The following is a 16129-nucleotide window of genomic DNA, read 5'->3' as shown; positions in this document are numbered from 1 at the left end:
GCCGGGCCGGAAATGGCGCGCGCTCCCCGTCTTCCTGGCCCCCGTGGACCAGGAAGGAGGGGAGGAGGCCGGCGGCGATGGCCGCAGCCTCCCCTCGTTCCCTGCCCCCGCTGGAACAAGGAAGGAGGGGAGGAGGCCGCCGATGGCCGCAGCCTCCCCTCCCCTCGTTCCTGGCCCCCGCTGGGACCAGGAAGGAGGGGAGAGAGGCGGCGGCCATCGCCGCAGCCTGTCCTCTCTTGGCCCCGGCTGGGACCAGGAAGGAGGAGAGGAGGCGCCGCGGCGATCGCGAGCCTCCCACTCGTTCCTGGCCCCCCGCTGGGACCAGGAGGAGGGAGGAAGGCCGGCGGCCATCGCCGGCCCTGTCCTCCTTCTTGGCCCCGGCTGGGATCAGGAAGGAGGGGAGGACGCCGGCGGCGATCGCCGCAGCCTCTCTCGTCCTGGCCCAGTGGAGGCCGGAAGGAGGGAGGAGCGCAGGGAGGCGAGAGGTTGGCGCGGCTGCACCCAAGAGGCGCCGCCTCCCTGCAGCCTCCTCCGCACCAGGCCTCGCTGCCCTCCTCTTCCTCCACGCGGCCATGCGCAGGGGAGGAGGAGGAGGGCAGCGAGGCCCCAGGGTTGCCCAGCAACCCCGCTGCAACCGGGCTTTTCCCGGTTTTTGGCTGCACCCGTGCCGTGACCGGGCAGGTGCAGCCAAAACCGGGAAAAACCCGGTTGCAACCGGGTTATGGCAACCCTAGGCTAGGTGGTCACTTAGCCTCTTCTTCTTACTCCATTCAAGGCTGGTTTCAGATCTGCTGTTGTTGAGGACCTGGACTAGCATATCAAAGAGGAAAGGCAGCATGGTGTAATGTTTTGAATGTGTATGACTCTGGAGACTAGGGCCATGGGAACTGACTGGTTGATCTTGGGCAGGTTCCACTCTCTCACCCTCAGTGGAACACAAGGGCAACCCCCTCTGAAGAACCATGCTTGGAAAACCCGGTGATAGGTTTGCCATAAATAGGAGATGATTTAAAAGAACACAACAACAACTTACTCTGATGAGATATGTATTAATCCACATTAAAAAAAACAATTAACAAAACCTCACTCTTCAATTTGATGTAGAAAAATATTTTTGACACACCCCTTTTTAAAAAATAAGGGCTTTTTGGGCTGATTTTGGAAGAAACTTTTGTTTTTATGTTGTCATTTTATTGAATTTTATTGCACGTCACATTAAGAGGCTGGATGGGACCAAAATACATTAAATAAATCAACCTCTTTCTTACATTAAACAAGCTGTTTGACTGCCAAATTCTGGTAGCGTTTCGTCACTAGTCCAACTGCACAGCAAAGAAAGCTGCTGAACACTTTCTTTGGGGGAAGACTTAGGAGGAGAGGGAGGAGATGAAATATTGAAGTGGGGAAAAAGGCAGAGATTCAAAGTGATTGTGAAAGACTGTGGCTTTTTTGACTGCACAGATGGATGAAAAGAACAGAGGTACAAAGAAGCAGAAAGAACAGCTGTAGACCAAGAAATAACATTTCCTATATTTTGCAGCCATCTCTGAATTCTTTGAGGAACATCTTGCTTTAACTGATTGCTTAAGGTAAGCTTTTTATTTTGCTTGCTACATTACATTAACCTTGCTTTTTTGGTTTTATTGAAACACACATAATTACTGCTTTAAATGACACTGTTGAACTCGGTATACTACAAGGATGCCAGGTGCAAGCCAAGTCACTGAACCAGTGCTTGGAAAAAGCTATGGCCAAGTTGGCTGGAGGATTCTGGCATTTGTAGTCCAAAAGTAATTTGAGCAAACTCTAGTCTGCACTAGACTGAAATCAGTCCAAGTAGTACGCTGTTACTTGAGAGTTGGCATCCTGGACTCAATGAGGCATAAATGGGTCTATTTACGTAAAATGAAAATGTTTTGACAAATAGTTGACAACACCTTGATGTTATCAGCAAAGGCTGATTAGAACAATTTTAAGTAATTTTACTTAATTAGGCCAGATATTTATGCATATCTTGCTTCCCCATTTATTTTTATTTTTTAAAAAACAAACATTTTAACACTAGACATTAATAAAACACTGGAGCAACAGGAATAAAATTAAACCCAAGGAAAAGTTAAGAGTTAATGTTGAAATTACAGTGTCAGTGGTAGCCAAAGTTTCTGCCCTCCCCATAGAGCTCTAATGTTGCAATACCAAAGCAGGAACATGGTAGTTTTTACAGCTGTTGCTTGTTTAGTTTGGTTGAAGTCTGTCTTGGACTTCATGACTGTTTTTAACACAGTTTTGAAACTGTATTCTTTTGAGCCATGTTTCCTATAGTTACTTCTCTATCCTTAATGGAATCTGCAGGTGGATGTCCATTTAAAGTAGATTTGTTAGCTCTGTTTGCTTGCGTGCATGTATGTATGTGTGCTTGAGAGAGAGAGAGAGAGAGAGAGAGAGAGCAAGCTGATTCATTGTGCTAGCCAACATAATAGAAGGAACTGTTCGCTTTGTAGGGATTATAAAACAGACCTCATATCTCCCTCCCTTTAAACATTCTGAGGCATCCGCTCTGCCCTCCTGCACTGCCCTCTATTGAGCAAAAGTAAGATCCACAGCTAGGATGAAGAATGACACTCAGAAGGAGAGATATGGGGGAATGGGGACAACGGAAGAATAGGATGGCACCTTCACTGAAGCTTTCTCATTTTACCAAAGCATTTAAAATGAAACGAAGGAATCCCACCTAGAGAGCTGAGAATACTACCAGGGATGAGGAGAAGATTGTCAAACAGAGAGCAGGTGCTTCTCTCTTGAACCTATTGTGTTCTATTACTTCATAAATCCTGCTACATTGACGAAGGAGTGAGAAATCTATGCTTTTTAGACTCTAGTGACCCAGTCTTATGAGGAAGGTTCCATTTTGGTGGAATCACTGGTAATTAAAGTTTCTTCCTTCTTTTTAAAAACTCTTCTGAAGCAAGGCTCCTTCAACATGCTGAAAATGTATGATTCATACTAAAAACTTTGTGTCTCTAAAAGAAAAGAAAAGAATACTTAAGTTGGAATGCTAATGGAATCCATTTGTCTTTTTTTGAGAGGGGTTAATTTTTATTAGCTTTTAGTCTAAACAGTGTATTTTACAATCAAAATAATTTGTTGTTATGGAAGCTGCCTTGAGTCCCAGCCTGGAAGAAAGTGGCATATAAATCAAGTAAATAAAATAAACAATATTCAATAAAAGATAAAGAAACAAAAGGAAGAAGAAGAAGACATATGACAAATACACCATAGGACTCTGACCCCCCCCCCACTTGACTGTAATGAGTAGAAAAATAAAAAGAGCAAAAATTAGATTCAATTAATTACTTACAACAATAGCCAGATTGTTACATCATTGGTTTACAATCTTTCAAAAAGTCAATTGGCCTATTCTTTAGAATGTTAATTTGACCATTTGGGCTAACTCAGGGCTAAAACAGACAGCCCTATATGCTGCGGCCCCAATTCACCTTTTTGCTAGCTGCAAAAGAAGTGGCAAACTGCCACTCCTTTTTGAGCAGGCAAAAAGCTGGCTTTTTCCACCCCACTGCAGCTTTATGCCGCTCCTGGGGCATGCAGTGTGTAAATGCTGCTCCACCAGAGTGCCTGGAAGCCAGTTCATGTCTGGGCAGTCAGGGTGCTTCCAGGCATCTTTGGGGCATGTGCTGTCTAAATGTCATGCACCCAAGCTGCCGGGAAGCTGGCATTTAGAGCTCATCTGTCACCCCTCAGTGACCTTAGCAATCCATTCTTCCATTCTTGGTGCTTCAGTCCATTTCCAAATTTGAGCAAACAATATTATTGTTGCTGTTATCATAGAATGAAATGAACCAGATTTAATATCCATCTTTTAAAATCCATAATGCACAATAGAAAAATTTCTGGTAACATTAGAGAATCTACCTTGAGAATTTTTTGAATTAACATATATATCTTTTTGCATCTCACCACATATGGAAAAAAAAAAGTCCTCCTTATCTTGACACTCAACATTGATTTGAACATTCTGGTGTTGCCTGAATTGCAGGGGGTCTTGTAGGGCACCCACAAATTACACTCAATGGGGAAATTAATTTAGTTCAATAGGAAGCAGCAGGAAAGCTCCAGTAACATAAAATGGTTTTAAATCTAGAGAACTCCAGAGGCAATTTCCAAATTAATTTAGTTTATTTTAAAAGGGGAGTTCACACACAAGCATACTCTTTCGCACACACACACAAACACACACAAATGAAGCAAATGTAGTAGGTAATAGTTTGTTGCAGGGTTACTAAGAGGTAATAATCTACCAATCCTGAAGTGTAGCTCAGATTGTGGCACTGCTGAATTAAAAATTGCCCAGTAGTTGTTGGAGGAATGTGGAGTGGCCAGCTAATGAGGTGCTGCATCATGATCAAACAGAGGTTCTGCCTGGTTTCAGGCAAGATAGATTTGCTAGTGCCTAGGCACTCATAGGGATGTGGTAACTCAAGTGGTTAAGATACTGAATCTGTTGATTGCAAGATTGGCAGTTTGGCTGTTTGAGGCCCAAGAGCCGTTTGATGGGCTGAGCTCCCATCACTAGTCCCTGCATTTGCCAACCTAGCAGTTCAAAAGCATGCAAATACAAGTAGATAAATAGGTACCACTTAACTGGGAAGGTAAATAGTGTTCCGTGCAATCATGCCAGCCATGTTATCATACAGCAGTCTCTGACAACACTGGCTCTTCTGCTTAGTAATGGAGATGAGCACCGCCCTCTATGGTCAGACAACCTGGTCAATGTGGAATACCTTTACCTTTAGACACTCATTTTTTTTCTCACTGAAGTGACTGGAATTTGGATATTAACTAATTTGGGAATAAGGGCCTTGTCTGCACTGTCTAGGAAACTCTAGGGCAGCCAAGAGTATCTGAATTTTATATCAGATTCCGAAAGGAATGGGAGCCAGTGGATGGATAACAACAAGGGGGTAACAAAGCGACGGGCAGAGAAGATAATCCTGGCTGCTGAGTGTTGCACAGAGATTAGGGGGCTAAAGTGGGAAATAGGAAGACCCACTAACAATGAGTTGCAATAATCCATGCATGATATCACCAATGCATGCACCAAAGTCTTTGCCATAGAAATCAAAAAGAAACGTTCGAATTCTGATGAGAATATAAAGAAAGAATCTGCATGACTTGTCTATAGCCTGGATCTATTGAGTGAACTATAATGAAGAGTCAGATAGGAAGCCAAGACTATGGGCCTCATTGACAAATTGAATAAAAATGTCATTGACAAAAAAACATTGCAAATATGGCTTGAGTGGGAAGCCAAGTAGCTCAGTTTTGGCCAGTGCATTTTGCCACTTGAGAGGTTCAGGCACCAGTGAATCATCCAGTCAGAGACAGCAGCAAGACATGATGATAATTAATCACTGCTCAACACCCAGAGAAATCTCAGGGGTAGAGAAATACATCTGGGTGTCATCAGCGTACAGGTGATATTGAAAGCCATATGAGCTAATTAGGTTTCCCAGGGACAGGGTATACAGGGAGAACAGTAAAGGCCCCAAGGCAGAACCCTGAGGGACTCCAACAGCTTAATGTTTAAGGAACGTTTAAGTGCAGTAGTAATTGTAGTAATTGCATATACAACCAACTCTAAGTGGAGATGAAAAATATTATAGATTCAATGAATAAATCATATAATCCTGTATACCTCAGCCATACCCTCCAAGTGTATCAATATGGCAGGGATAGTCTCAGTTAATTCTCTGTCATCTCTCATTTTCAGATACTTTCAAAATGTCTCAGTTTCTCTCTCCTCCTCCCACTTTTTCTGTTTGCCCTCAGTTTACTACAGTTACTGCCAACTGAGTTCAAGTTGTAGCAATAGTTAGCACTCCTTTAACTGAGTAGGAGGAGGGAGCGCAATCCTTTCCTTCCCAGTAGGCTCAGGCAAAAGCAAACCCCCAGCTTGTTTGTTTTTCTCTATTAATAATTTTTGCTATTTTGACTATAGTTTAATGTTACTTGGTGACACAAGTCCCAGTTTTCATCTGGGTCATGTGGGAGGGTATTGTCTTGCCCCTCCTTGAGAATTTGGCTTCTGAGGATGAAGCAGATCCATCCAGTAGCCCGCCCGCTAGAGGTTTGGACTTTGCAGATGAAGCTGACTTACCACAGTCAGGCCCTTCTCAAACTCAGTCTGACCACCAGTTAAGTGATCCACTGGAGGAGAGGGTGGGAGACATAACACCCCAAGAAAGGAGAAGGTGTTGGCATCTAGAACAGACTCAGTTCCTCCCCTGCAAATGAACTGAGTGGCAGCAAGGAAACACCCACCTGAAATATGAGTTGCAATGAGGGTGGGACTGAGTAAGTATGTTTTATGGAGTGTTGGCTTGTCTCATCTCAGTTCTCAAACAGATGGTCCTAAAGGGGTGGTGTCACACTGCCCCTTTGAGCACTGGATTGGGGCTGCAGCGACCGTAGCCCTGATCTGGCATTTTTCCAAGTGGCAAAATGCAGCTTCTTTTTGACCTGGAAAAAGGGTGCCCTTGCCACTGTGGCGGCACTTTTTGGTGCTACTTTTGGCATTTGGTGTGTAGTTGCCGGACCATCAGAGTGCCACAAGGCTGCCCACTGTCGGGTTGGGTGGGCTGCATGATGGTGGCTTGGTGGCGGAGTTGGGGCATGCGGCATGTGGCCGCCATCATGCCCCCACTCCACGTTGACACCAGCCTTTTTGGCTGGTCTGTTTAGCCTCTCAGTTGTTGGAAACAACTGAATTTCTTTCTGAAGTCTGCATTTACAGTGAGACTTAACTTTACAGTTTATGACCCTGGACTGTTCCTTGACCTTGCTTTCTGTGAACTGTGCATAGGACTTATGGTTCCTGACCTTTGGGCTCCACTTGCTCTTTTGGCTTCTGAACTCCTGGCACCTTGTTTGCTAGTCACAGTTAGGTGTTTTAATGAATGTAAATAGTCATAGGTATCTGTGTATATTTTAGTGGAAGTAGAGGAAACAAGATGGCAGGAGCATGATAGGAGGTATTTTGCCAAGCTCCAAAGTCTGGGTGTTTGTTATATTTTAATCATTGACTTTTTCTTTTTAAATTAGTTTAAATAGTTTTAACAGTTTTAATAATTACCTTGATTACTCTGACTCCACAGGGCTACAGAAGGAGTGTTGTTTGATTTTTACTAACTACAGATGTTTGGCTCAAGAAACAGAATCCCATAACAGTTTTTGTAACTAACTGGCAACTTTCTTGTACTACATTTAAGAGGACCTCTGCTGACAGGAAAGTAGTAGAAAATAGACAAACTTTTATCTCTGAGATTTTTTATTTTGCTTCACTTGACTATTTTGATCTGTTTTTTGAGTTCTGACTTACTCTCAAGGTGTTTTTTTTTAAAAAATTGTTTATTTTAATCTATCTGTTGCTTGACACAAGCAGAATAATATTCCAGATAATACTCTCAGAAGCTATTTGGAAGCAACCTGTCAACAAGTTTGTAAAATTTGACCCAAGGAGATAGTTCTTCTGCATAGATAATATTTTGGATAACAATCCTTTGTATTCTACATCCAAAGTAATGGCTTTCTCAAACAATGATCATTAAATTCTCTGTTACATATCTCTTTATTATAAGTAACCATGCCATCTGTAAATATTTTTCTACTTTCAAGCTGTAACAATTTTTCTTCTTTTAGGTATATCCAATTTTTAATCCATATTAAACCACTGGCTTGATAATATATCCTTAAACCTGGTATCAATAGATCTTTAAATCTGGGACCAACAGACCTCCTCTTTCCTTTGTATCTTGCATTAATTTAAGTCAGATTCTTGTTTTTTTTCCCCCAACCATAAAAATTTGGTTAATTCTCTTTGCCATTCCTGGATTGGCTTTTCCTTTACTAATATTGGTATATTTTGGAATAAAAATAGTAATTTTGGCCAAATATTTATTTTAATACAGGCTATTCTACCTAATAATGATCATGTTAATATTTTACCAATTTTCTGAGTCTTTTAACTCATTTCCATATTTTTTATAGTTATTCTTGAAAAGACCATCATTGTTTGCTATTAATTCTATCCCCAGATATCTTGCCTTTTTGTATATTATTATTATTATTATTATTATTATTATTAAGCTTAATTTATATAGCGCTGTAAATTTATACAGCGCTGTACATACAATCTTTTTAATTAGATGGTTTCCTGTCCTCAGGCTTACAATCTAAAAAGACACAACACAAAAGGAGAAGGGAATGGTGGTGAGGAAGGGGATCAGGTCCAGCATTTCTTCTCTCCCTCTGAGGCCTGGACCAAGGCAGGTGGACTGGAGGGAGGGCTCTGCTTCTTAATCTAGGCCAGGCCCGATGAAGCTTGCCCGGCCTTTTCACTCCCTCCCAGGCCGGATGATGACAGATGGCATTGAGGGAGGGCTCTTCCCCTTCTTCAGGCTAGGCCCTGAAATATTAAATATTAATTAAATATTAAAATTGGATTTCTAGGCAAGTTTCCATTCTTCTAATTTAGCCATGTTTTTAACTAGTATATTGGTTTTCCCTTCATTTATCTTCAATCCAGATACTTTTTCAAATTCTCTTAATTCACATACTTTCACATGAATTTTCTAGTGATATTGTCATATTGTCTGCAAAAGCATGTATTTTATAGTCCACTCCTTTATTTCTCAGTGGGTGGGCTTTTGAAAGCAAAGGCAGCTTGGTTGCAGCATGACATTATTTGTGATCTGCTGGCAGACAGCTGTAAACTCATTACTCCTAAGGTTTCTGCCTTCACTGTAGCTGCCCAAAAGATCTTTAGTAATTTGACAAAAACAATAATGGCAAAATTGTAAAGGGGACGAGATGTTGTAGATGGAATGGTACATCAGTTTGTTTCACCACTGACAACTACCTGCCTAGTTTATTAAGGTTTTCCCTATCTCTGTTTATAAGTTCATAAACTGGAGTCCAGTGAAATTTATGTTTCTTGTTTGTAATGGTCATTGTGCTTTATACAAATATACTGAAATAAAAACATTTTACTGGTACTACTTAACTACAAGGTTAAAAGATTTTAAACAAGTAGTTGGCAGCTTTGAAGGGAGTGTGGTCTTCCTTGCATCTTGAGATTTTGCGACGCTCTACGTCTGAGGGCGAGCCTAGACGATTAAAATACTCCTCATTCCAGTCAAATAGAAGGCAATTCGGCTACAGGCAATTTGCTGGAGTTTTCTTTTGTTTTTTGTTTTTGCATTTCCCCCTCGAAAAACTCCTTATACTTCACAGAAAAAGGCTTGATTTTTTTTACCTGAGTATCCATAGAAATCCACAGAAATGCACATTATCACATATGTGGCCATCTGTCTGCTTCAATACATTCAGATGGCTGAGTATTTTTGACAGAAGAAGAAAGGTGAACAGAACAAGTGTGAATTTGCACAGGAAAGTGAAGACAACCTTTGGTGTGAATGTGTGAACATTTGCAGCAATTTGTATAATACATTTACATGTAGACTAGTCCACAAACTGCATAGAAGCTCCTCATATATCCCAGGAGTCTGAATTTCAAAGTTCTGAAGGCAAGGAGCAGGAACAGTGCTGGAAACATTTAAACACTGCAGTCCAAGAATGTAGAGCCACATTAGTGATGTGGATCTTAAATTGATGATGCTTATGTCACAGGGACTAGTGTCCAAACTTCTCTGATCACATATATCCCTATTTGGTAAGGACCCATTTCCAAATGATCTGAATCAAACCATGACATCTGCAAGCATAATATTGTCTATTATCAACCCATAGCTCAACATCGATTTGATTAAGAAAAGACATGTACGAAGCGTATTATCCAAACAAGGAGGAGGGGAGGATGTGTCGCAATTTGTAACTTTTGCCTGCTGTGTCCAGTGTCAAAGATTTCTGTTCAGACATAGAATTTTTCTTTTCAAACAGGTCGTACAATGTCAAAAGAACACCAGAAAAAAAGAAGTTTGTTCCAACAAACTGTGGCACTTTTGTGGAAAAACATACTTCTGAAATGGAGGATGAGAATGCAAACTTTTCAGGTAAGTATAAAGAACTAATTGAGTAAGTAAGTTTGAAATGCTATTTGGACTTAGCATTTTATCTCTTGATTTTTAATATAATGTTGCCACTGATTGTAATTCTCTGAATGATGAAAAAAGGAAGAGGAGTAATTTTTACACGTTGGGACTGTTTTCCATTGCTCAGTTCTCTCTAGATAAGCCGAGAAATTGTTTGTTTTAACGCACACTGAATTTTATCGCATTGGCCCTGGAACGGGCCTGTAGCATTCCAAAACAGAATGTTCTGAGGACAGAAGGTGGCGGGGAACGCATTTTATCACACAGTGATAACGCTGCCGCCACTGCCTCCACCAAGAGTTCCCATCCTGTTCTGGATGCGTCCAGAGGGGGCAATTTTCGGGAACGCTTGAGAAGCATTCCCAGAAATTGCCCCCTGGGGAATACATCCAGAATGGGATGGGGGTGGTTGGTGGCGGCGGCAGCAGTATTCTCACTGTGTGATTAAATGCATTCCCCGCCACCTCCCATCCTCAGAACGTTCCATTTTGGAATGCTACAGGCCCAAGGTTGCCATAAGTCAGGACCTCCAAACCGGGACAAATGTAGGACAACACTTTCAAATGTAGGACACTTTTTTTTTAAAAAAATGGAGGACACTTGAAAAAATTGGATGATTCTTTAAAAATGTTAATATAAATGCATGTTTCTTAGGCATGCTCAAAATGGAGGACATTTTGGCATTATTCCTAAACAGATGGCAGAAATGTACTTCCCTTTCTGCCCAAACCCCCTCTCCATTCCAAAACACACACTAAGCACATTGGGGCATTTCACATGACTTTACTGAACATGGCCTCTTTCATATTTCAGAGGTTTATTCCATAACCAAACCCCTTGGGTTCAACACAAAATGTAGCACATTCAAACAATGGAGGACACAACCAACTAAAAGTAAAAAAACATTAATATATATATATACACACACAGTCAGCCCTTCTTATACATGGATTTGTTATACATGGATTCAAGCATACACGGTTTGAAAATGTTCAAAAAAAGTATAAATTTCAATGATCAAACCTTGATTTTCCATTTTTTATAAGGGACACTGTTTTGCTCTGCCATTATATTTAATGGGACTTGAGCATACACGGATTTTGTTATACACGGGGGGTCTTGGAACCAAACACCAGCGTATAACAAGGGTTCACTGTGTGTGTGTGTGTGTGTGTGTGTGTGTGTATTAAAAACACATTAATATAAATCATATCATAGAGATCTTGTTGCACCTCTGAGACTAAATGCATCTGAGGAAGCAGACTCTTTCAGTTAATAATAATAATAATAATAATAATAATAATAATAATAATAATAGAATTAAGGGACATTAGGAGGCAGTGGTAGAGAAGGACCAGGGTTCGATCTGTTGCTTGGACATAAACATACCCCACTGGGCTAAATCACACTCTCTCAGCCTCAGAGCATGGCAATGTGTAGGGGAATTCAAGTTTCCTAAGGCTTCAGCCCTTGTTAAGGAAACAAAAATATCAAAACCATCAAAGCCAAGCCTGCGAGGGTCTTACTTGTAAATCAGCAGAGCAGCAGAAACGGTCTTTTGTCTTAAGATAAATAAATACATAATAAATCATTTATTTATAGCCCGCCTTTCCTTGAGATCAAGGCGGGTTACAACATCTTGGTAACAACAAACGATAAATATAAACACTACAATATACAACAATTCAAACATTAAAAACAATAATTAAAAACACAAATTAAAAACCATACAAAAACTAGCCAAAGTGCAAGTGCAAAGGAGGGGGGAGATGCTTCTATAAGAACTGAGGTTGACACAAATTGCTTGTAGTTTAAAAAACAAAACTTTACTAATGGCTTAAATCTACATATACATGGAAGCTACATCCTAACCTATCTAGTGAATAGTTCAGGTAAAAGAAGGAGTTTGTACCTCACCATCTTTCACAGGAAAGTTGAGAGAGCATGATGATGGAGAGACCAGAGATCTATAGTGTGAGAGAACTTCCTAAGCAATTTACTTAGATCACATGATCTGTTTACCAACTTACAAAGGTATTTATTGCCCCTGTAATTTAGCAGGACCAAATGGCATGCAAATAGAGATAGAGGACAGTAGAGATGCATGTAGGAAAATCCTATCTATCTGAGGAGGGGGAGAGAGAATGCAATGATTTTCCAACACAATGGCAACCCCTCTCTGAAGAAATTTTTGCAAAGCCCTGGGGAAACCCTTCCTTCCTTCCTTCCCCTGTGCTCCCTTTCCAGAGAGAAGCCTACCGATCCTTGCAAAGTCTTCTGTTCTGAGTCTCTGCCGGGCTGAATGAAAAGCTCCTCCTCCTCCCTGCCTGGCCAATAGGGATCATGCAGGAGCTGGAAGCCTGGCTGCAGCCTCTCCAGCACAAACTGACGGAGGCTGTTTTGTAAGGGAAGATAGATCAGGCGTCCAGCTGTCCCGGGTGACAGAATGCAGAAGCTGGAAAAGACCTCCCCCAAGGTCAAAAAACCAGGCAGGTCACGGCTGCAGCCGTGAAATGGCAAGCCTATACAGGCCCATTCCAGGGCCAATGCGATAAGGTTCACGCTGTGTGTAATTGGGTGAGAACATTCCCTGGCTGAGCCCAAAGAGGCAATTCCTGAAGAATCCCAGCACATTAGGACTCTGGGTCATCTGAATACTTCTTTGACCCCATACATGTCACAGGTGACAACCCTGAAATGTTGCTTGCTGTAAGACTGGGAGAAGACCAAAGTCAGAAGGGATGGATGTTACTTTGTTGTGTGATGGATGGCTCATTTCTTAGCAAAGTTGGGATTGTTTGTAACTAAATTAAAGGCAGAATTACTCAATGACTTCTTTGGCTCACTGTTCTCAGAAAAGAAAAAGGGTGCTCAACCTGAGGAAAATGGAGCAGAGGAAAGAATAGGAAAATTCATCAAAGAATAAGTAAAGAGATAGTAAAGGAATACCTGGTTAATCTAAATGAATATAAGTTTGCAGGACTTGATGAACTACATCCAAGACTATTAAAAGAACTGCCAAATGTAATATCAGAGCCATTGGCAATAATCTTTGAGAACTCCTGGAGAACAGAAGTCCCAGCAGACTGGAGGAGAGCAAACGTTGTCCCCATCTTCAAAAAGGGAAAAAAGAGGATCCCAACAATTATCGTCCAGTTAATCTGACATCAATACCAAGAAAGATTCTGGAGCAGATCATTAAACAGACAATCTGTGAACATCTAGAAGGCAATGCCATAATCACAAAAAGTAAAAACGTGTTTCAGAGAAATTGCTAGACAAATCTAATCTCTTTTTTTTGTTAAAATTACCAGCTTGATAGATGAAGGGAATGCTGTGGATATAGTATATCTTGATTTCAGTAAGGCCTTTAACAAGGTCCCCCATACCATTCTTGAAAATAAGCTTGTAGAATGTGGGCTAGACAACATAACTGTTACATGGATTTGTAATTGGTTGACTGGACGAACCCAAAGGGTGCTCAACAATGGCTCCTTTTCATCCTGGAGAGAAGTGACCAGTGGGGTCCCACAGGGCTCTGTCCTGGGCCCAGTGCTATTCAACATCTTTATCAATGACCTGGATGACAGAATTGGGAGCATACTTATCAAATTTGCAGATGACACCAAATTAGGAAGAGTAGCTAACACCTGAGAGGACAGGATCAAAATTCAAAATGACCTGGATAAACTAGAAAGGTGGGCCAGAGCTAACAAATGATATTCAACATAGAAAAATGTAAGGTACTGCACTTAGGGCAAAAAAAATGAAATGCATAGATATAGGATGGGGGACACCTGGCTGAATGAGACCACATGTGAAAGGGATCTAGGAGTCCAAGTAGACCATAAGTTGAACATGAGTATTCTGCTCTGGTCAGGCCCCACTTGGAATATTGTGTCCAGTTCTGGGCACCACAATTAAAAAAAGACATTGAGAAACTGGAGCATGTCCAAAGGAGAGTAACTAAAATGGTGAAAGGTCTGTAAACCATGCCCTACGAGGAACGACTCAGGGAGCTGGGGGTGTTTAGCATGGAGAAGAGAAGGTTAAGAGGTGATATGATAGCCCTGTTTAAATATTAGAAGGGATGTCATATTGAGGAGGGAGCAAGCTTGTTTTCTGCTGCTCCAGAGACTAGGACCCGAAGCAATGGATGCAAGCTACAGGAAAAGAGATTCCACCTCAACATTAGGAGGAACCTCCTGGCAGTAAGGGCTGTTCGACAGTGGAACAAACTCCCTCGGAGTGTAGTGGAGTCTCCTTCCTTGGAGGTCTTCAAGCAGAGGCTGGATGGCCATCTGTCAGGGATGCTTTGATTGTGATTTCCGGCATGGCAGGGGGTTGGACTGGATGGCCCTTGTGGTGTCTTCCAACTCTATGATTCTATGAATACTGGGAGCTGGGAGTGATCATCTTTGATCTGAGAGTTATCATCATGGACTTTTTTTGTCATTTCCAGGAACTGTTCTCATCAGTTAGTCTTCTTGCTTCTCTCATAATTGTGACAATCATATATGTACTTGAGGAAAGTGAGGAAATACCTAGGGCATCCCTTGGACAACTGGATGATCCTGCCTTTAATATTACTGGTACTACAATTTTCTACACTCCAGATACAAAACTGGCAAGAGAAGTTATGAAGAAAATAGAAACCACCTCTGTCATGCAAGGTATATATTAACATTCTAGGCATGTTTATTATACCAGTTCTTTCACAGGGCTCAATGTAAACTGAGAGCTATGTTCTCTGAGCAATGGATCTGGCCTTGTAATGGCTGACAAAATCACACCTGACTCTGTACATGTACAGAGTACCCTTTTCCCTAATGCTAAATAATGATTGCTTCTAGAATACAGGAGAGATGTTTTCCTATGAAAGAGATAGCAGAATTGAGATGAGACGTTTCACTTCTTAGGAATTAAGCAGTCTCTAAATGCCTCTGTGTATTTCATAAGCTTCCTTTTACTGTTAGGTTTTTTCTCCTTCTCAACCATATACCTGTATTTTTACTTCCACACAGTTGATCAATTCATTGTTGTTGGTTAGGATCAAATGTAAGGCAATCAATCTCTTTGTTGCATCCTTCACCTTCTATACAATGAAATTGTCTAAAAAGCAAGAAACTGATTTGTTGGATCTTACATTCTTGGCAAAGTTTGACTTCCAACAAATATCAGGATGGTTGAAGTCCCTCATTATAACTATATCTCTCCTTTTGTTCTAGGAAAGCATTATCAAGTCTTCAGAAAGGCATCTATTATAAACTTGTGTGTTTATAATAGATGCCTTGGATCCACTCCAGGAGAAAGGGGGTAAGTTGGCCCTCAGTATCCATGGGGGATCTGTTCCGGACCCCCCTGAGGATACTAAGTTAGTGGATGCAGCTGCATCACTATTAGAAACCACCCTTGTTGTAGTGGGGATGCACTTCACTTCTGTTGTCCCTAATGGTGGTGCGGCTGCATGCACATGGTGAAATTGGGGATAACAGGGACTGTCCCTAATGGCGGTATGGCTGCATGCACATGCTGCCACTGGGGACAATGAAGGCTTGTCGTCTGCAGATACTCAAATCCTTGGATGGCAAGTCTGCCAATACTGAGGGCCATCTGTATAATTAATTATTAATTAATTAAAATGAAATAAAATAAAATAAAAGAATGGACTCCCACAATGAGATGGCTGTTGTTTTCCACTGCTCTGATTTTTACCATGTCAATTTATATTCCATACTTTTTGCCACAGGTGTCGACATTATTGAAAAATAATGCTATTTTCCCAAGCTTCCTGTTTGGTCTAATTCTCTGAAATAGGTTATAATGCTCAGTTGTCAGTTTCCAAACATGAAACTCATTTCACCAGGTTTCTTTGATGCCTATTAAATCATATTTGCCTACTTGTGTTAAGAGCTCAAATTCATCTTATTTACTTTCTTTGTTCTGTGTATTAGTGTATCTATGGCCCAAAACACACAGGCCAAATAAAGCGGCTTCTGGCC

The 16129-nt window shown here is 41.3% G+C and overlaps 2 protein-coding genes across 7 annotated transcripts in view; both read left to right on the top strand.

Moving 5' to 3' along the window:
• MAP2K6 (mitogen-activated protein kinase kinase 6) overlaps positions 1-16129 on the top strand; it is a 1063669-nt gene that overhangs the window by 633700 nt on the left and 413840 nt on the right. The gene's annotated exons all lie outside the window — the stretch shown is intronic.
• The window catches only part of LOC121921512 (ABC-type organic anion transporter ABCA8-like), a 102535-nt gene continuing 87750 nt past the window's right edge, over positions 1345-16129 (top strand). For 3 of the 6 annotated variants that reach the window (XR_006101961.1, XR_006101962.1, XM_042449693.1), the window contains exons 1-3: positions 1346-1589; positions 9976-10088; positions 14590-14800. Coding sequence is in view for 3 of the 6 variants with exons in the window: in XM_042449693.1 (XP_042305627.1) it covers positions 9984-10088; positions 14590-14800 (316 nt within the window). In the remaining 3 variants the exon portion in view is untranslated. Of the gene's footprint in view, positions 1590-9975; positions 10089-14589; positions 14801-16129 lie in introns of those variants that run through there. The other 3 variants (XM_042449692.1, XM_042449691.1, XM_042449694.1) reach the window with 2 other exon arrangements.

Source organism: Sceloporus undulatus, chromosome 2 (genome assembly GCF_019175285.1).
Source record: "Sceloporus undulatus isolate JIND9_A2432 ecotype Alabama chromosome 2, SceUnd_v1.1, whole genome shotgun sequence".
NCBI lineage: Eukaryota > Metazoa > Chordata > Lepidosauria > Squamata > Phrynosomatidae > Sceloporus > Sceloporus undulatus.
This window is presented reverse-complemented; position numbering and strand designations above follow the sequence as displayed.